Genomic DNA, 21,563 nt, shown 5'->3' with positions numbered 1-21,563 from the left:
AAGTTGGGCAATTTTTTGTGGCCTCTCAAAGACTGCAGAAACTTGTATTAGTCTTGCAGCTTACTATGTTACATCAAGTACCTGCATTGTGAACTAGTCAAATTGATTTGACTTGAATGTACTGAAGCTGAGAGTTTAAACTATCCACAGATGGTCACTTTTGATGTTCAAGGATACACAAGTCAAGGAAAAGATACACAGCCAATTCAACTGCACCTCCTAATGACAAGCTTAATGGTTTAACAGATTTGTCATTGGAGTTCTTTGTGGAGGGACAGTGTAACTGTGATTTGAAAGTCATGATGATAGGTAATACAGCACGGCATTAGGCCCTTTGGTCTGATTCATCCATACTGACAAGATGCCAGTCTAAGCTAGGCCTATTTGCCTACATTTGGCCCACATCTCTCTGAATCTTCACCTTCTGTGTACCTATCCTGTTGTTGTACCTACCTCCACCATTTCTTCCATATATACACTTCCCTGAGCATGAAGAAGTTACGCTGAACTTTTCCCTCACATCTTGAATCTATGCCCTCTAGTTCTTAATTCCCTTTTCCTGGGAAAAAGTTTATTTGCACTAACTATGCCCCACTCTTCAGTCATCTACACTCCAAGGCATAACCATGCACAAAATGCTGGAGGAACTCAGTAGCAGGTATGGTGGGAATTGAACAGTTGATATTTTGGGCTCAGACCCTTTATCAGGAACACAGAAGGGTGTATAAAATTTTGGAGAGAGGTGGGGAGCAACATGAGCTGGTGGAAGATAGGTGAATCAAGGTGAGCGGGTGAAGGTCGGAAGGTGGGGAAGGGGAGGACAAAATAAGAATGGTATGAGAAGTGGGAGGTGATTGGTGGAATCTGATGAGGGATGATAATGGGCCATGAAATAAATGGAAAGAGGGGAGCCAGAGAGAGGAAGTTGTCTGTGAAGGACAAATTGAGGCTGGGAGTGGGGAAAGTGAAGTAGTAAAGAGGGAGGAGGTGGGAAATGGGGTTGGTTACCTTTTGCTTGAGAATGCTAAAATCCTAGCCTGCCCAATCTCTCCCTGTATCTCAGGCCTTGAGTCTTAGCAATAATCTTGAAATTATTCTTTGCATTATTTAGAGCTTAATGACATCTTTCTGACAACACGGTAATGATAACTTTACATGATAACTTTGGGTGTAGCCTCACCAATGTCTTGTCAATTGCAAAATAACACCCCAACACCAGGCACGAAGGAACACCCTGTAATGCTTACATTAGCTGTACAGCATTTTCTTTAATTGCAAAGCAAAGTATTCCACTGTGTAGAAAAATTGAGATATTAGTCATTGTAGATTTTCCACAAATGATGATCCATATCGAAAGTAAAAAGGACAGACTAGAATAAATACATTAAGTATTGCTCATCTAAAATACAGAAAATCTTACCACTTGATGTTTCACCAATAACCTGGAGTGGAGTTTGAGCTCTATCATTGAAAACGGCATTAAACAACAGTATTCTGGGACTCAAAACCTTCACTGTGAACTTTAGGCCTTTGTAATATGTTCAGTAGTGTACAGTAAGAGCTGTAATGGATCAGAATGATAAACATGTAGCTGATAATTGTATAATTTTATAATACATTCCCAATTCCAAGATACAAATTAAAGTGAATAAATAACTTTCTAAGACAATAGGCTTTTATGCATAAACACCTCCAACCTGTTCTTATTAATTGTTCCCACACAGATATGCAAACAGTAGGAATCTGTCAAAGGTTTATTGTGACACTCCTCCTCCATTGTTGCACGATTTTGAAATTTTAGCCAAATATCTGGCTTACTGACACTCCACATTAACACGACTAACCCAACAGCTTTGGAAGAGGAACCTGTTAATAAAACAAAACAGAGTTAATTTCAATATTTAGTTGAAATGCAACTAATCACAAAAGGATATCAGAAGCTGAATGTCCTCTTACATTTTAAAAGAAGAATGGACATCTGTGTGGTGCCCAAGCAAGACTTTTCATCATTCCTGAGTGCAGAGAATTAGTTGCACAATGTTCCATTTAATTGCAAAATAAAAATTTCAATAGAGAACTGCTTTGGAAATCAGTAATTAATGAGATGTCACAGGTATCAATTGCAGGGCCTTAATTATCTATGTTAATGACTTGGATGAAGTGGCCAAATATATGAAAAACACATTTGCTGAAGATACTGTATAATGGTAGCAAGTTGTGAGAAGGATGCAGAAAATGTAAAGACATAGGTTGCTGCAGCAAGTGGGCATTAGACTGGCAGAGTGTAATATGGAAAAATAGAGATTATTTACATTTTTGGAAGGAAGAATGAAAAATAAAATTGTTATTTAAATGGAGTTATACTTCAAAGTATTGTTTGAAAAAGGATATGGATCTCCTAGTACATAAAATACAAAGTTAGCATGCAGTTACAATAAATACTTAGTAAGGTTAATGGAATGTTGATGTTATTGCGAGGGTTGTGTATTATAAAAGTTCTGATGCAAGTTTTTTAGGTTGTAATAAGAGTACACACGGAGTGCTGTATGCAGTTCTGGTTTCCATATTAAAGAGAGGATGTGCTTGCACTGAAAGAAGTGTGGAGAAGGCTAACTGGGTTAATTTCCTGGGAAGAAGGGATTGTACTTATTAGAGTGTAGAAGAATAACAAGTTACTGTATTGTAAAAGATTCTGAGGGGAATTGATGGGGTGGATGATGACAGAGTGTTTCTCTTAGTTGGGTGGTTTGGGAAGGGGCTGCAGGTCAAAATCAGGGGGCATAGATTCACAATAAGGGGTTACCCATTTGACATGGAGATGAAAATAATTTATCTTCCTGGAGAATCATGAAATTTTCAAATTCTCCATCCCAGAGATGTGTGCTGTGATGAAAAACCAAGTTATCAGAAGATTGATGCTAATGAGAGAGAGATAAGTGAGACAATGGAGAAACGTTCAAAATGCTAATAAGAGAGAAAAGAGAAATTAACGAGAAAGAAACACATTTCAGAATATTTCAGAATATTGACAGACCGGTTGCTTTGAACCTGAACTGTTTGAAGTTTGATGGACAGGCGATACCCCAGCAGGGGGATAAAAAGAACAGGTTCGCTAAGGCATGACACACCATGAGATCACGAGATAACGAGACCCTGGAAGAGCGGTGTGCCCCCACAAGTTGGTGGCAGTTGGAGGTCTGGTTCGAGGGAACCGACCATAGACGCACAGGGTGAAAAGGGACGATTGGCGGGAACCTGGTGTGTGTGTCCGCCCTTGCCTGGGTGCTGGGTTCACCGCGGAAGAACGGTCATATCCGGAGCAGAGGGGTCACAGTCAGTGACCGCAGAAGACATAAAAGGGTTCACCCAAAAGCTACGAAGAACATCAAAAGGTCTGTCTGAATCAAAATTTGCATTCTCTCTTTCTCTCCAATGGCACAACAGCGATTACTGCGAACTGTACTAAGCTGAACTGAACTCTGCGTCACTTGAGACTGATCATTTTACCCCTAGACTGCAATAGAGCTTGGTTATTTCCTACTACCCTAGTTCTGTGTACATGTGTGTTTTATCATTGCTAACCCGTTGCATTTATATCCTTACGATTAGAGTACTGTGTTACTTATTTCTTCAATAAAACTTTATTAGTTTCTGTTAAACCAGACTCCAACTAAGTGGTCCATTTCTGCTGGTTTGGCAACCCAGTTATGGGGTACGTAACATAAGTGGGGATCTCATCCGCGATTTTGAACGCCAAATTTGGGATTGGGTAAATTGATTGGGTTAAAATTCCCAAAAGAAAGAAAGGGCAAACAGCAGAAATAGAGATTGAGGAATTTCTAAAGCCGCCAACCTTGGAGGCATTAGAGGATGCCAGGCAATCAGAATTGGCAATTGTTGCCAAACGGTTGAATCTTTTTAAGGGGAAGTCGACAATGAGGAGAGCGGAGATGCACAGAGCTATCATTGAGCATTATGTATCTAAAGGTGTGTTTCCCCAAGGGGAGCTGAAGGTGGTATCTATGGGCAAACCTGGTGGAGAAGCAGTACAGCTGCAAATGGAAAAATTGAGACTCGAGCTCGAGTTCCTGGTAAAACAGCTGGAACGAGAAGAGAGGGACAGGCAGTTGGAATGAGAAGAGAGAATAAAGCAGCTGGACCGAGAAGAGAGGGACCGGCAGTTAGAATGAGAAGAGAGAGAGAAACAGAGGGAAAGGAAATTTGAGCTGGAGAAGTTAAAGATAATGCTAGCGCAGGGGCCCATGCCGAACCAAGGTGGAGGGTTCAGGGCGACCCAGGAGGTTAGGCTGGTTCCCCCACTTGAGGAGGCCTATGTTGATCGGTATTTTCTACATTTTAAAAAAGTCGCTGCAAGTCAGGACTGGCCGAGGGATAAGTGGGCTATTTTGCTTCAGAGCGTACTTAAAGGAAAAGCTCAACAAGCTTACTCGGCATTGTCCGCAGAAGATGCCCAGAGATATGATGTGGTGAAAGAGGCGATACTCAGGATTTATGAGTTGGTCCCGGAGGCATACCGGCAGAGGTTCCAGAATGCGAGAAAGCAGTGGGGCCGCACGTATTTAGAGCTTGCCCGTGAGATGCAGATGTATTGTGAGCATTGGTGCGCCTCGAAAGGGGTCAATGGGGATTATGACAGACTGCTACGGCTAATACTGATTGAGCAGTTTAAAGGTTGTGTCCCGGAAGGTATGAGGCCCTACCTAGATAGAAAGAGGCAGAAACCTTAGCCACAACTGCTAAGTTAGCAGATGAACATGCGTTAACGCACAAAGCGAAGTTTACCCCGAGTAAAAGCTACCAGAAGGGTAGTCAAGAGGGCGGAGAGAGTTCGCTGGAAAAGCCAGAAAGTAAGCCAGGCACTAGTGAGAAGGATACGGATGACCGGGAGCAGTTTAGTAGGAAGTCTCCTGGGGTCGTATGCTATAATTGTGTGAAAGCCGGTCACTTTGCGTCCAGGTGCTTTGCCCCAAAGAAGGAGATGGGGAAAGGAAAAATGATGATTCCGACTGGCTGTATTGAGCTGGCAAACAAACCGCTAGGGGAGAAGAGGTCTGATAAAGTTCAGGAAGGGTGCGAGAAGTTTATCTTAGCTGGATTGGTGTCGGTGAAGGAGGGGTTAAACCCGGTTCCAGTACGGATCTGGAGAGACACTGGAGCTTGTCAGTCATTGATATTAAAGAGTGTGTTAGACTTTAGTTCAGAGACCCAGACTGGGGAGGTCAGGGCGATAAAAGGCATTGGGAAAGGGACTGAAGCAGTACCTTTGCACCAGATACACCTAAAAAGCGACTTGGTCTATGGACCGGTCACGATCGGGGTGATGCCCGAACTACTGATGGAAGACTTGGAGGTCTTACTCGGGAATGACCTCACCAGCGGAAATGTGTACTCAGCAGTAAAACTGACAAGCCAGCCTACCAGCATTGAGGCCCTGCCCATGGACTCACAGGTTTATCCCATTTGCGCAGTGACTCGGTGCATGTCCAGAAAGGCTGCCGAAGCGAATGTAGATTTAGCTGAGACGTTTTTACCAGCTTTGTACCAGGAGGGGTTAGAAAGTGAGAAGAAGGGGCGTAGTGAAACGGAAGTTGAGGTAGACTTATCATTTGCAAGGAAGGAATTTATACAGGCACAGGAACGAGACTGCTGGCTCCGACGCAGGCTAAGGTACGGGCTATCTCTGAAGTCCCCACCCCGACAGACAAGAGAGCCCTGAGAAGGTTCTTGGGGTTGGTGGGGTACTATCGGAAGTTTTGCAAAAACTTTGCGGATATTACCCTCCCTCTTACTAAGCTCTTGCCAAAGAATGCTAAGTTTGTTTGGGACGACTTTTGTTATATTTGTCCGGGACGGAAACAACTGAGAATTTACACTGATCACAACCCATTAGTGTTTTTGGGCACTATGAAGGATAAAAACAAAAGGTTGCTAAGTTGGAGCCTGGTCTTAGAGGATATTAAAATAACACATATAAGAGGAACGGAAAATGTGATTGCTGACTGTCAAGGTGTTAAAAGTTCTCTGTATTAGCCAAATAGCTGATGACCATGTATATTAGTGTGTATCTAATAATGTATTCATGCCCATAATTTTTACCCTGGTAAAAATCCTTTGAAGGATAGGGTTGTGACGAAAAACCAAGTTATCAGAAGATTGATGCTAATGAGAGAGAGATAAGTGAGACAATGGAGAAACATTCAATATGCCAATAAGAGAGAAGAGAGAGATTAACGAGAAAGAAACACATTTCAGAATATTGACAGACCGGTTGCTTTGAACCTGAACTGTTTGAAGTTTGATGGACAGGCGATACCCCAGCAGGGGAATAAAAAGAACAGGTTCGCTAAGGCACGACACAGCACGAGATCACGAGATAACGAGACCCTGGAAGAGCGGTGTGCCCCCACAAGTTGGTGGCAGTTGGAGGTCTGGTTCGAGGGAACCGACCATAGACGCACAGGGTGAAAAGGGACGATCGGTGGGAACCTGGTGTGTGTGTCCGCCCTTGCCTGGGTGCCGGGTTCACCGCGGAAGAACGGTCGTATCCAGAACGGAGGGGTCACAGTCGGTGACCACAGAAGACATAAAAGGGTTCACCCGAAAGCTAACTGCGAAGAACATCAAAGGTCTGTTTGAATCAAAATTTGCATTCTCTCTCTCTCTCCAACGGCACAACAGCGATTATTGCGAACTGTACTAAGCTGAACTGAACTCTGCGTCACTTGAGACTGATCATTTTACCCCTAGACTGCGATAGAGCTTGGTTGATTCCTATTACCCTAGTTCTGTGTACATGTGCGTTTTATCATTGCTAACCTGTTGCATTTACATCCTTACGATTAGAGTACTGTGTTACTTATTTCTTTAATAAAACTTTATTAGTTTCTGTTAAACCAGACTCCAACTAAGTGGTCCATTTCTGCTGGTTTGGCAACCCAGTTACGGGGTACGTAACAGTGTAAACAGAATTACTGAATATGTTCGAGGGAAAGTCTGACAGACATTTCAACCACAAGATAATTTAATGGTGTGGTGAGAGTGAGAAATTTGTATTTGAGTTGAGATTGGATGAACCATGATCTCATTGAATGAGAGGAACAAGATGATGTTACTTACTATTTTTTTAAATAATTAACGTATTGGGAATTGAGTGCATATATCCTTGCAATTCTAACATCTGTGATCAAAGTTAATTTAATTCTGAAGACGGATACAACTTCTAGTATAAACATAAATTAAAATCCTGATCACCATTTGATTTTGTTTTTAAGCAAAAGTGCATGATGTCAGTGGAAAACATTTTTTGGATTATAACAAGTTTCTGTTCTTGTCAAGGTATTAAGCTGTGTATTTAAAATTGCATAATGTAGCTGCAGCAGACAATTTTGAAATTTATCAAATACCGACAGCATTGTAAAATTCTAGGTTTACAAAAAGTATGCCAGAAAATGTTGACAATAATCTCAGTATTAGAATTGAGGATAATATGAAGAATATCATTAAAATTCAATGTATGATTAATCTATTTTTTGACATTTCAGAGTTGACTTCTGTAAATTTGCCACATTGTTTTCTCATCTGGGGTGAAGATCTTAAATTTTGCACCAATATGTTTTATATGTCATTAGGAATTTGCACCTGAGTTCACCAAGGAAATGAACTTTACAAAACTGCAAAATACAAGGACAATAGATGAGATAAAACAAAGATACTAGAATGGTTTTTGGTACGTCAAGTGGATGTTCCTAAACCTGACTAATGCCAGTTTCCAATTCCATGATCCCAACTAGTTCTCCTTTGTCAATCACGACTTAGTATCTCAAACAGATTCAAATTGTATAAGTTAAGTGAGATTAGCTGCTGACATTTATGATCTAAATATTCATAATATTATGAATTTCACTGCATCATGTGTTATAGGATTACCAGTATCCATGGTAATAAGGTTCACCTTTTGAAAACAAGCATCAGACCTGTCTATGCTCATCTCAATATGAAGCAGCTTATGCAAGAAAGAAATGGGAAGTACTACATAGATTTCCAGCAAGTCCAACCAATACATAAAGCCATTTTATTCTCAGCTCAAGTCTTCCCTTGTCTTTTCATGTTTAAATCTGTTTATAGTGTCCTCTATCCTCCTCCATGTATTTCTCAAATCTCTGTTCATTTAAGTCAATCTGTTTACTACTCTGGTCTCCTTATTCAAGGAAGATACAATTGTTGTGGTTGGGGGAAGATGCAATAACAATTCAATACATTGATTTCTGGATGAAAGCATCTTCCTATGGTTTGATCTCTCTGTATATTTGGGAAATGGCAAGTGATTGCATTGATAGGTAAGATTCTGTAGGAAATTGACAAAATAAATGCTTTGAAGATCTGGTAAATGAATTGCGAACTAAGGAACTTTTTCTTCCAAAGGTTTTGGCCAAACATAACTTGTTTGGGGCCAGAATTTCTTGTTCTGGAAAACTGTAGGAAACAGATGCTGACGCTGCTCAGTTTTTCCTCATGCAATTCATCATCTCCACATCTGTCTGCTGAAACTTAATATTCCTTCAAAGGTAAGTTGGTCCTTTATTGGTAACCAAGACTGTAAACAGTGATTCTAGGGCTGATCTTACCAATACTCTGTATAATTGTAGCAAGACATCTTTACTCTTGTACTCAACTCTTTTACTATAAAGGCCAGTGTTCCTTCTGACTTGTGTACTAGTAGTTAATAGTGTCATTCCTATGCCACTCCATTAGCCATGTTCACATGGAAGGAGTCTACATACTGTGCAAGCTGGATTATCAATAAAGTTGAGTTGAATAGCCTGCATGCTGGCGTCCTGCTGTGCTCTGCACTGTCCCTTGATAATGAACACAACATGGTGTCAGAAATGGGATCGTCAATGAATTGGTGCCACAGTCCAAGTGAGATACCCAACAGGACAAAATTTACAGTGACTGTTCTTGTTTGCATACAGTAAATCTATGAAAAATATCTAGAGGCTTATCAACCTAAACCGCCTATGCTAGTTTGCACCACAATCTAAGAAAGGGCCAGGGTTGCTAGGCAACGCCTTCAAGCTGCACCCAAAAGTGGATATATTGTACTGTAATATTCTGTAGGCCACTAGCCTGGGAAGTGCACAGAGATACACACAGAAGAGAAGTCTGTCCAACTCTTAGGGAGAGAAAAGAAGACTTTGTAGTCCAAATAAATAAAATTCTAAACAAGTAAACAGGAAAATAGAGGTAATAACTGCAGTGCCTACATCTATTTATCTAAAAAAGCCCACCTGTGACATTTGATTTCTCTAAACCAGAGGACTTTGAGAGATTTAGGGTTGCAAACAATCTGACTCAGGCTTCAGAAGAGCATCAAGTAAGCACACTGATATACTGCATGGGTGACAAAGCAGATGACATCATGGGTGGATTAGGACTGATGGATACTTAGAAAAAAAGAGTACAAACGAGAGCAGAACAAATTCAAAGAATATTTCACAGGAACGCAAGATATGGTATATGAGAGGGCGAAGTTCAACTCCAGAAAAAAGGAGTCAGATAAGAATGTAAATGACTTAGTTGCAACATTGTACACCCTGTCAGACAACTGCGCATATGAAAATCTCAGAGATGAGCTCATTAGAAAAGGGACTGTTGTCGGGCCACTGGACACCAAATTGTCAGAGAGAGTTCATTTGCAGGCAAATCTCACACTGGAGAAAGCTATTACTACAGTCAGGCAGAATGAGAGTATTCATCAGCAACAGGCAGAACTCAGGCACAGAAAAAATACTGAGGTAAAGCTTGAAGCTGTACGAAATGAAGGGTGCTAACAAGATGCAGTCAGAGAGACTGCAGAAAGGGATAACAGTAGAGCTCAGCTCAGACAAAATAAACCAGCAAAACAAAGAGCAGATAAAATGTCCAACTGCGGGAGATGCCGCAAGTCTCCAAAAGAAGTGAAATGCCTCCAAAGCAATAGAGTTGCCCATTTCAAAAAACAGTGTCACTCAAAAACAGTTCTTCAGAGGGTCAAAGAAGACTGTGATTCAGACAAAGACAGCTTTCCTTAGAGCTCTAGATTCAAATAGACAATTAGAATCAGAATCAGGTTTATTATCATCGGCATGTGACATGAAATTTGTTAATGTGAAGGCTGATGTACTACGATTCATTTGCAAAACGAGACAGTGACGTTCAAAATGGATAGTGTGACTGATGTCACTTCCATCCCTGAATGTCTATTCACAAAACTGGCGAAGAAAACAGATCTTATGCTAAATGCAACAAAGGAAGTGCCCATGGGGCCAGGGAAACATAAGCTCAGTGTGAAAGGAATGTTCACAACTTCCATCCTTAAAAATGAGAAACAGTTAAAAGATTATGTCTATGTTGTTCAGAATCTCTTCTCACCACTGCTGGGAAGACATACCATTGAGAAGCTGAACCTCATTGCAAGGTTGGATTGCTAAACAATGTTCAGTGGCAGGAGAATTACCCGGAGTTGTTCACAGGGCTGGGGGTACTGAAAGAGGAGTACCTTATCCAAATGAGGCCAGGAGCGAAGACCTACTCACTGACCACAGTGAGGCATGTACCAGTACTATTGATGAACAAAGTCAAAGACGAACTTGAGAAAATGGAGGCGCTTGACATCATAACTAGAGTAACTATAGTGAATGCTCCTACTGCAGGTGAGTAAGTTTGGTTCCTTTTCCCAAGCCAGATGGTACAATGAGGATCTGTGTCGATCTAACAAAATTTTATAATGAAGTGTGGTAGGAGAATTTTATTGTGCTCTCTGTTGAGCACACATTGGGTATGCTGGGTGGAGAAAATTTCTTCACCAAACTAGATGAGAACTCAGAGTTCTGACAAATCCATTTAGCTCCAGAGTCACAGAAGCTCACAACCTTTATCACACCGTACAGATGCTATGCCTTCAGAGGATTCCTTTTCGGCATCTCATCAGCCTCCGAACTCTTTCAGATGTGGATGAACCAAGTTTTGAAGGGATGAGAAGGAGTAGTCTGCCCAAATGGACGATATACTTATCTTTGGAGGGGCAAGGGAGGAACATGCCAAAAGAGTGGAAGCTGCCTTGGAGAAACTGAAACAGGGCTGGAATCACTCTGAACAAAAGAAATGTAAATTTGCAAAGTTGGAGGTGAAGATCTTAGGCCACCAACTGTCCTCAGAGGGAGTTCAACCAGATGCATACATATTGACAGGCGTTCAGAACATGGACCAACCTATGAATGTACCAGAGATCTGCATTTTTCTTGACATGGAAAACCAGCTGGGAAATTTCATTGGCGTAGAAAACAAAGCCACTATGAGATCTCCTCTCTCAGAGAAATGCTTAGACCTCGCATGCACCATAGGAGAAGTCATTCTCATCACTTAAAACAGAGCTTATCTCTCCACCAACATTGGCATTCTCTGATCTGAACAAAGCAACCAGGGTCTCAGCAGACGCCTCTTCCTTTGGCTTAGGGATGTCCTCATGCAACACCGCAGTGGTGTATGGAAACCGGTGGCATATGCATCAAGAGAACTGATTTCTGCCGAATAGCGTTAAGCCCAAACTGAAAAGGAGATGCTGGCTCTTTTGTGAGCTTGTGAACACTTCAGCTGCTACTTGATGGGGACTAAATTCCTACTGAAACCAGACCACAGGCCACTTGTCAGCCTCCTCAGCTCAAAACTCTTGGATGACTTCCCTCTACATCTGCAAAGATTCAGAATGAGGTTTATGCAATACTGTTACGACACTAAACATGTCCCCAGCAAATCTTTCACAATATCAGTCACTCTATTGAGAATGTCATGCAAAAGTGAGTGGATGGAAGCTAACTCCACCCTCATGGAAGATACCAACATCTACTTAACTCAGGTATGTGAAAGCTTTCCTGCATTACAGGGTAACTGGATGAAATTCACGCTGACACAAGGAAATCTGCAGTGCTGGAATTTCACGCAACACACATAAAAGTTGCTGGTGAATGCAGCAGGCCAGGCAGCATCTCTAGGAGGAGGTACAGTCGACGTTTCAGGCCGAGACCCTTCGTCAGGACTAACTGAAGGAAGAGCTAGTAAGGGATTTGAAAGTTGGAGGGGGAAGGGGAAATCCAAAATGATAGGAGAAGACAGGAGGGGGAGGGATGGAGCCAAGAGCTGGACAGGTGATAGGCAAAAGGAATATGAGAGGATCATGGGACAGGAGGCCCAGGGAGAAAGAAAAGGGGGAGGGGGGCAAAAAACAGAGGATGGGCAAGGGGTATAGTCAGAGGGACAGAGGGAGAAAAAGGAGAGAGAGAAAAAGAATGTGTGTATATAAATAAATAAATACCGGATGGGGTACGAGGGGGAGGTTCGGCATTAGTGGAAGTTAGAGAAGTCGATGTTCATGCCGTCAGGTTGGAGGCTACCCAGACGGAATATAAGGTGTTGTTCCTCCAACCTGAGTGTGGCTGCATCTTGACAGTAGAGGAGGCCGTGGATAGACATATCAGAATGGGAATGGGACGTGGAATTAAAATGTGTGGCCACTGAGAGATCCTGCTCTCTCTGGTGGACAGAGCATAGGTGTTCAGTGAAACGGTCTCCCAGTCTGCGTCAGGTCTCGCCAATTTATTTATATACACACATGTGATCAAAACATCACAAGGTGAAATCAGGTGGAAACAGGTGTGCTAATACACGTCCAAAGTCCAGGAAAGGTAGAAGAAGAAATAGAATGGCCTGATCCTTATGACGAGGACCACTTACCTAAGGTGGACACACCTGTTCAAGAATCTCCATCCACTCCAAACTTCCAGGAACCTATACCAGATCGGGTCATTTATCTGTCCCACCACAGAGATACTGTATACTCCATAGCCTAATAGCTTGGGGCAAGTGACTAAAGAGGCAGTATAATCTTCTCACTTCGCCAGAGTGTTCAGGTAGTCTACTCTGACTTCCATTAGATATAGTGTTTTTTACAAAGAGGTCTAATGTTGAAAACATTTCACAAGATGAGACTGTTCTTTAAAAAAAAGAATTGGTGAAAGAGGAAGGAAAACAAAGCGAGAGAGAGAAAGAGAGAGAGAGACCATTAAAACAAACAGAAAGACAGTCACAATGTTGGCAATTCTTTTTTATGTTTATGTAAGGAGCATAAGATACGTGCTTTGAGTAAAGTGAACTGAATCACTCAATTTCAGTGACTATAATTTCTATACAGTTCTATAGACAAGAAGTACAAACCTAGTTTTTTGTTTTTTTCAAGAAGGGGAGATATAGTGGTAATTAATAGTGTTATTCATATGCCACTGAGTTAGCCATTCCCACATGGGAGGATTTCATGTGCTGTACAAGCTGGGTTATCAATAACATTCAGTCGAGTATCCTGCACGCTGGTGTCCTGGTGTGCTCTGCATAATCCCTCAATAATGAACACAACGTCTTGTCTACACTTATTGCTGTCTCGGGAAGACAGTGAGCATGCCTTCCCAACCTGTGATCTGCCCAACCCAAGACATTCTCTCTTCTCCCTTCCATTGAGCAAAAGATATAAAAGCTTAAAAAGGTGCAGCACCAGGGGTCAAGGAAGCTTCTAATCCTAAAGCTCATGAATAGACCTCTTGTATGTTAAAGATGAACTCTTGAACTCCCAATCAATCTCATCAAACCCTTGTATCATTGCTATAACTATATTCTGCAATCTGGTAATGCTTTCCCCATGTACTACCTCCGTTTGTAGGTATGTATTGAAATGATCTGCATGGATGACTTACAAAACTAATCTTTTCACTTACATGACAGTAATAATAAATCAATATTCCAATATTGCCTGCTGCATTTGTATATTCACCTTCAGTGACACACTCAAGCCCTCTGAACATTATCTCAACAACTAGATACTCAGCATTTCTGTTTTCCCCTCTGAATTAGGTAACATCACATTTTTCCACATGATGCTCCATCTGCCATTTTGTTACTCACTCATTCAATTTGTCCATATTCCTTTGCAATCTCTTTGCATCCTCATCCCTACTCACAATGTTTCTTATCATCGAGAAATTTGGAAGCCTTACATTTGATATCCTTAGCCACGTTGTTGATATAGATTTTGAATAGTTAGGACCCAAGCAACAATCCCTAAGATAACTCACTAATCACAGCCTGTCATGCTGAGAAGGACATACACTCAGTGGCCTCTTTATTAGGTACACCTGCTTGTTAATGCAGATATCTAATCAGCCATTCATGTGGCTACTCAATGCATAAAAGCATGCAGACATGGTCAAGAGGTTGGGTTGTTGTTCAGACCAAACATCAGAATGGGGAAGTAATGTGACCTAAGTGACCTTGACTGTGGATTGATTGTTGGTGCCAGATGGGGTGATTTGAGTGTCTCAGAAACTACTGCTCTCCTGCAATTTTCACGCACAACAGTCTCTAGATTTACAGAAAATGGTGTTAAAAACAAATCATCCTGTGAGCGGCAGTTCTGTGGGCAAAAGAACATCTTGTGAATGAGAGAGGACAAAGGAGAATGGCCAGCCTGGTTCAAAGTGACAGGAAGGCAACAGTAGCTTAAAATAATCACATGTTCCAACAGTGGTGTGCAGAAGAGCATCTCTGAATGCACAACACGTCGAAACTTGAAGTTGATGGGCCATAGGAGCAGAGGACCACAAGCGTACACTTAGTGGTCACTTTATTAGGTACAAGAGGTACATAATAAGTTGGCCACTGAGTATGTATTCCTTCCTATTTCCTATTAGTCAATGAAACAAACTAATTTATTACCATAATTCAGTGTTCTAATCTCCCATGACGGACCTCATCAAAAGCCTTCTGGAAATCCAATACTTAACATCCTCTGGTTCCTTTTCACCTACTCAATGATATACATCTTCAAAGGCTTCAGGTGGATTAGTCAAGCATAATTCCTGTTTCATAAATGCATGCAAAGTCTGTTCAATCATATTTTTATTTTCTAAGCTATCCTTTATTATAGATCGAAGAATTTTCCCTATTCCCTTTGGGTGCTAAATCATAATTTAATGCTGAGGATGATTTTTATCTAATGGGCATGTGATGGTGTCTAAACAATAAACAGAGCAGTCATGATCTTACTGAATAATGGTGCAGGTTCAAAGAGCTTCATGGATTATTCCTTCTATTTCTTTTGTTCTTAAGTTCTATAAAAAAAATTTTTTTCAATTGTATTCATCTAAAAGCAATCCTTTTCTACTTCACCTTAAATGAGCTTCATCATAATTTGCAACTGAAGTGTAGATTTGTACATTGAAATATCATTTTTAACCTCTGCACTACTTGGATATTACTTCTAGTAATATGACTATTTTTATTACCAAGATTTATAACTTAGTATATCCAGGTCAGAATCTGTAAGTTTATTTATTTATTTATTGAGCTACAGTGTGGAATTGGCCCTACCAGCCCCTCAAGCCACACCACCCAGCAATCCCCTAATTTAAGCCAAGCCTAATCACAGGACAATTTGCAATGGCCAATTAACCTACCAACTGTACGATGTCGCACCCGGGAGGAAACCGGAGCACCAGGCGGAAACCCACACACAAGGACACGCGGTCCTGAGAGGCAGCGGGAGAACATATTGCGATTTGTTATAGCCCTTCCAGGTATTGACAATACCTAAAAACTTTTGTCATGGACTTTCAACATGCTTTGAACACATTATTACAAACAACGATGATCTTAGCACTAATTTTCTAGCAATCCAACTTTCAGTCTTATGGTGCACTTAGCATTAAATTCTATGTTCCATCCTGAAACTACCTAACTCTCCATCCTACTATTTTTTATCTGATTTAGCAGGCTAGGACCTTATTCTCGAATTGATCTTGCATATAAATCTATTTCAAGATGTAATCCACACAAAACACTAAATCAGCCAACAAGTAATTACTAGCAAGTTTTAGACTTGTTCAAAAGCTATGCCTGAAAAATCAGCTTTTCCCTTTCCTATCCAACTCAGCTGAATTTGCTGTTTTTCTTCGTCTTTCAGATTTGCAGCAAGAAAGAATTCATTTAAAATTTTGATTATTCATAACTGGCCTCAACAGTTTGCTGTGGCAGAGAATTCCACAGATTCACCACTCTCTGTGTGAAGAAGTTTTTCCTAACCTCGGTCCTAAAAGGCTTCCCCTCTATCCTCAAACTGTGACCCCTCGTTCTAGACCTCCCCAACATCGGGAACAATCTTCCCGCATCTAGCCTGTCCAATCCCTTTAGGATCTTATACGTTTCAATCAGATCCCCCCTCAATCTTCTAAATTCCAACGAGTACAAGCCCAGTTCATCCAGTCTTTCTTCATATGAAAGACCTGCCATCCCAGGAATCAATCTGGTGAACCTTCTTTGTACTCCCTCTATGGCAAGGATGTCTTTCCTCAGATTAGGGGACCAAAACTGCACACAATACTCCAGGTGTGGTCTCACCAAGGCCTTGTACAACTGCAGTAGTACCTCCCTGCTCCTGTACTCGAATCCTCTCGCTATAAATGCCAGCATACCGTTCGCCTTTTTCACCGCCTGCTGTACCTGCATGCCCACTTTCAATGACTGGTGTATAATGACACCCAGGTCTCGTTGCACCTCCCCTTTTCCTAATCGGCCACCATTCAGATAATAATCTGTTTTCCTATTTTTGCCACCAAAGTGGATAACTTCACATTTATCCACATTAAATTGCATCTGCCATGAGTTTGCCCACTCACCCAACCTATCCAAGTCACCCTGCATCCTCTTAGCATCCTCCTCACTGCTAACACTGCCACCCAGCTTCGTGTCATCCGCAAACTTGGAGATGCTGCATTTAATTCCCTCATCCAAGTCATTAATATATATTGTAAACAACTGGGGTCCCAGCACTGAGCCTTGCGGTACCCCACTAGTCACCGCCTGCCATTCTGAAAAGGTCCCGTTTATTCCCACTCTTTGCTTCCTGTCTGCTAACCAATTCTCCACCCACACCAATACCTTACCCCCAATACCATGTGCTTTAAGTTTGCACACTAATCTCCTGTGTGGGACCTTGTCAAAAGCCTTTTGAAAATCCAAATATACCACATCCACTGGTTCTCCCCTATCCACTCTACTAGTTACATCCTCAAAAAATTCTATGAGATTCGTCAGACATGATTTTCCTTTCACAAATCCATGCTGACTTTGTCCGATCATTTCACCGCTTTCCAAATGTGCTGTTATCACATCCTTGATAACTGACTCCAGCAGTTTCCCCACCACCGACGTTAGGCTAACCGGCCTATAATTCCCCGGTTTCTCTCTCCCTCCTTTTTTAAAAAGTGGGGTTACATTAGCCACCCTCCAATCCTCAGGAACTAGTCCAGAATCTAACGAGTTTTGAAAAATTATCACTAATGCATCCACTATTTCTTGGGCCACTTCCTTAAGCACTCTGGGATGCAGACCATCTGGCCCTGGGGATTTATCTGCCTTCAATCCCTTCAATTTACCTAACACCACTTCCCTACTAACATGTATTTCGCTCAGTTCCTCCATCTCACTGGACCCTCTGTCCCTTACTATTTCTGGAAGATTATTTATGTCCTCCTTAGTGAAGACAGACCAAAGTAATTATTCAATTGGTCTGCCATGTCCTTGCTCCCCATAATCAATTCACCTGTTTCTGTTTGCAGGGGACCTACATTTGTCTTTATCAGTCTTTTCCTTTTTACATATCTATAAAAGCTTTTACAGTCCGTTTTTATGTTCTCTGCCAGTTTTCTCTCATAATCTTTTTTCCCCTTCCTAATTAAGCCCTTTGTCCTCCTCTGCTGAACTCTGAATTTCTCCCAGTCCTCAGGTGAGCCACTTTCTCTGGCTAATTTGTATGCTACTTCTTTGGAATTGATACTATCCCTAATTTCTCTTGTCAGCCACGGGTGCACTACCTTCCTTGATTTATTCTTTTGCCAAACTGGGATGAACAATTGTTGTAGTTCATCCATGCAACCTTTAGAATAGTATTTGCTGGAAAATGAGTAAAGCATTATAGAGGAGTCAAGGAACTATTACTCACAGATTTTAAATAGGCCACGTTGCTCTGACGAATATCATTTAGCAACTTATCTCGAGGGGTACGTTCAACCACAGGTGCCTGTCGCGTCCTGGGAACTGGCTTTAGCGACCTTATCATAGCCTTTAAGTTTGGCGTTTCATTCCCACCTGTTCTATCTTGAATAACTTTTTGTTTACTTGTTTGTTTGGGCCTTTTTCTAAGTTGCACATTTGGAGCAGTGCTTGGCGGGCGACTGTGAAAGGCGACGGGCGGGAGGAAGTGATCTTCATCACACAGGTTGGAGAAACTCGGCATGTAGGCATCCAACATTGCCAGTGTTGCGGGGGAGATTTTCTGACAGGCGTTCACCAGGACTTCTTGCTCCTGTGCAGATTGGTTTCGTTGCTGCTCCAGCCTCTTCTGCCGCTGCTGATCCAGATTGCGACTCAGCAAGTTGGTGACTACCATCCTGGGCCCCGGCAACTCAAAGTGATAACCCAACTTCAGCAGCGTTGTGTTGGCTTTGAGGAGTCTGGCAATTTCCATCTCAGCATGATGACCCAACATATGCCTTTGGTTGTGAAACCTTAACTCGGTGAGGACCTCGTTATATTGCAAGCATCTCATAATAGCCACAATCCCTTTGCCTGAGATGTAGTTGGATTCAATGTTGAGGGTAATGATTTTCTTATTTTCTCTCAGCATATTGGCTATGGCAAAGGCAATATTATCATCGGCACCTGTGTTTGTGATGCTGAAAGAGGTTACATGCTTGTTCTTCTTTAAAGCTTCCACAAAGCTTTTCAGCATATCTTTTGGGATGTTCTCTACGTTATTCAGGTTGACCTCTTTAACATCTGGCTTGTTCTTGCGGATATTTGCTAGCGACTCGTCCAACAGCGTTGGGTTTCCTGAAGGCCTAGCGGTAAGTTTGAGGAAACTACTGTCCATTTCCAGCTTCTTTCCTGCCTTTAATTTCCCCTTTGGCTCGTTGCTTTCTTTTTGTGGTGCGGGGAGTTCTTTCTTGGGCTCCCCTTCGCCATTATTTACTTCGCCCCCGTCCTTGGAGAATCCTGCATCTGCCTCGTCGCACAAAGAATCGGTGTTTTCGGTCAGCCGCTGGCCGTGCGGCTGATCCGGGTCCTTCTCCTCGACTTTCTCCGTGTTGCTGCTCTTACTTTCATGTTCAGCATCAGGTTCAGTCACTGGCATTTCTTTGTTTTGCTGTGCCTTCATTGTTTCCACCAGCTCATTCTCCTTCTCTGATTTGCAAGGGACCGCTTTGCTCTCCAGCTCGCCGTCTGCCACCTGCCGGACCTGCGGGCTATTTCCATCACGGTTGTCCTCTCTTTCTTCTCCTCCATCACTGTGTTCTGCCTCACTTTCATTCTTTCCCTCCTCACAGTGTTTTCCAGCTTGTGTCTCATCGGCATTTTTCGTTGTATTTTGCTGTTTGGAAAAGAGAAGTTTAAATTTTGCTCATACTTTTTGCTTTCGGTATAAAGCTAACAGGCACCTCCGTTCCAATTTAACTCCTCTGAGAAGGATTGAATTAAATTTAGATTCCTTCTTACACGTTTACTAAACGTTTCCATTTATTGAATTGCTTTGGAAATTTGAGGAATGAAATGAATTAATATTACAGCACATGCTGCCCTGGCTCACTCCTTTAGCGAACTGACTAACTTTCTATTTATATAACTGACCATGTGTCTAGCTAGCAAAGGATTCAACTGAACATGGCGATAGAAGATTTACCAAACAGTAATACCTACAATAAAAAGAGCAACAACCTATTTATTTAATAACTTGTTATGTCCTCTGTACTCTAAATTAGTCTCATTTATTTTGTCCCGTGGATATTGTTAGTTATCTGTGTTACATATTGTGCAGAGTTGCCGTCGCTTTGCCTTGCTGTAACCCAGCTGCAGTTCTCTGGGGCGATCCGCTGTCGGGATGTTCCGGGTTTACATACTCACCTCGCCCTCCAGCAGAGTGACCGGAATCCTTTCTTCCTCCAGCAGTCGGTTCGATTCCTTCTCCCAGAACAAGTACTCAATCAAGGACCTGTGATCGAAGGAGCCAGTGGGCGCTTTCCCCGTGTGATCTTTCTGCCTGTGGCCCAGGGGCACCTGTGGGTCAGGGTCCAGGTCTTCCATCTCATTTTGCAGTTGCTTTAATTCTTCGGCAGACAAGGTGGCGAGGAGCTCGTCGTCATCCAGCTCCCCGCTGGTACCCGCCCCTGCTTCAAGCTCCTGGCTTCTGCTCTCAGACATGGTGCCGGCCCGCTGACAATGTTATCACTGAGTGTTACCCTCGTTCTTCGGAGAAAGTGTCCGGAGAGCGGCCGGCAGCAGTAACGCGACGGCTCTTCTGTGCCTGGGGTCTATGTTAAAGGTATTTATGGATCATGCGAGTTTCTGTGGCAGCAGCTTGTGCCGGCTCCAAGTCACCCTGACATTTCACTACAGCTGCCTCCCTTTTTCGTCAACCCACAGGTCACAGAAGGTTTTCGAGAACATTCGTTGGTAGTGTAATTTAAAACTACTCTGACAGATGACATTAACGACGTAAATATTAGTGTATCCAGCCTGGAGGTCTAATTGCGGGACCTTGGGGACGGGAACGGGCTCCAAGTCATCGGCATCGCTTGTTCTAATTTATTTAATCCAGCCCTCCCGGCAACACTTGTAGATACTTATCAGTGTGCATTTCAGCTATCAGAAATCCAGTCTGAGAATGCAGTGGAGAGCCCGACGCCCCGCCCCCCCAAAAATTAAATATCTTTATTGGTAAAAGTAAGTATGCATGAAGTAAAATACAACCAGGACAAATTTAAAGTGTAAACATGTCAATCCATTTATTGTGTATTAAACTAATGCATTCTATTTAGAGAGCACCAATGCCAGTATTTAGCTTGGTTGAATAAAACTGAGAGGTTGCTACAGGTCGACGTTCTATAATCCGGCACCATTGGGACCTGAGGAGTACCGGATTAGTAAAAATGCCGAATTACTGAAGGATCACATTAAGCAATAGCTAACCGCCTTATCATACCTTTAAAATATCATGTAAATCAGTACAAGTTAGATAATAATGAAACAGAAATATTAACAGTTACTGAGGGAATCCTCGTTAGTTTCTTTTCCTCCGCTTAGTAATATACTGAAGTTCAGCAGGTCACCACGTCTGATCTGAGGTCGTGAGCAGAAGGGAACAGAGCACCGTTCTTTATCGAAGGAACCGGATTACAGGTAGTCAGATTAGTGAAGGTCGACTGAACACAGGACCCAATCCCTCAGCATCCAGTGGCAACAGGACCTTAGATTGCTATTTATCCCCATTGCAGAGCTGAACAAGTGCAACATTATTGGAGGTGCCATTTTGCCTATAGAACAATAAACACAGATCTTGCTCCCCCTCCCCTCTTAAATGGAAACTAAAGGTCATAGAGTCATAGATGCCTAAAGTGAGGCACCATCAT

General features: G+C 42.2%; 1 protein-coding gene across 1 annotated transcript; it reads right to left on the bottom strand.

Moving 5' to 3' along the window:
* Positions 1-1,590: 1,590 nt before the first annotated feature.
* Positions 1,591-20,549, bottom strand: lmod3 (leiomodin 3 (fetal)). Its single transcript, XM_063067935.1, has 3 exons — positions 20,059-20,549; positions 18,101-19,528; positions 1,591-1,866 (listed from the first exon to the last, which is right to left on the bottom strand). The coding sequence occupies exons 1-3, from the start codon at positions 20,353-20,355 to the stop codon at positions 1,840-1,842; spliced, it is 1,752 nt and encodes a 583-aa protein (XP_062924005.1). The 5' UTR covers positions 20,356-20,549; the 3' UTR covers positions 1,591-1,839.
* Between the last annotated feature and the right edge of the window lie 1,014 nt (positions 20,550-21,563).

Source organism: Mobula hypostoma, chromosome 15, assembly GCF_963921235.1.
Source record: "Mobula hypostoma chromosome 15, sMobHyp1.1, whole genome shotgun sequence".
Lineage (NCBI taxonomy): Eukaryota > Metazoa > Chordata > Chondrichthyes > Myliobatiformes > Myliobatidae > Mobula > Mobula hypostoma.
Note: the sequence above shows the minus strand (reverse complement) of the source record. Positions and strands in the feature narration are given on the sequence as shown.

Bases quoted from the DNA above. Each gene is read 5' to 3' on its own strand.
- lmod3 (XM_063067935.1), bottom strand. From the start codon at position 20,355: ATGTCTGAGAGCAGAAGCCAGGAGCTTGAAGCAGGGGCGGGTACCAGC. The intron at 19,529-20,058 runs GTGAGTATGTAA...TTTTCCAAACAG, and splicing joins TCACTCTGCTGGAGGGCGAG to CAAAATACAACGAAAAATGC. The intron at 1,867-18,100 runs GTGAGTAATAGT...TTTTATTAACAG, and splicing joins ACGTGGCCTATTTAAAATCT to GTTCCTCTTCCAAAGCTGTT.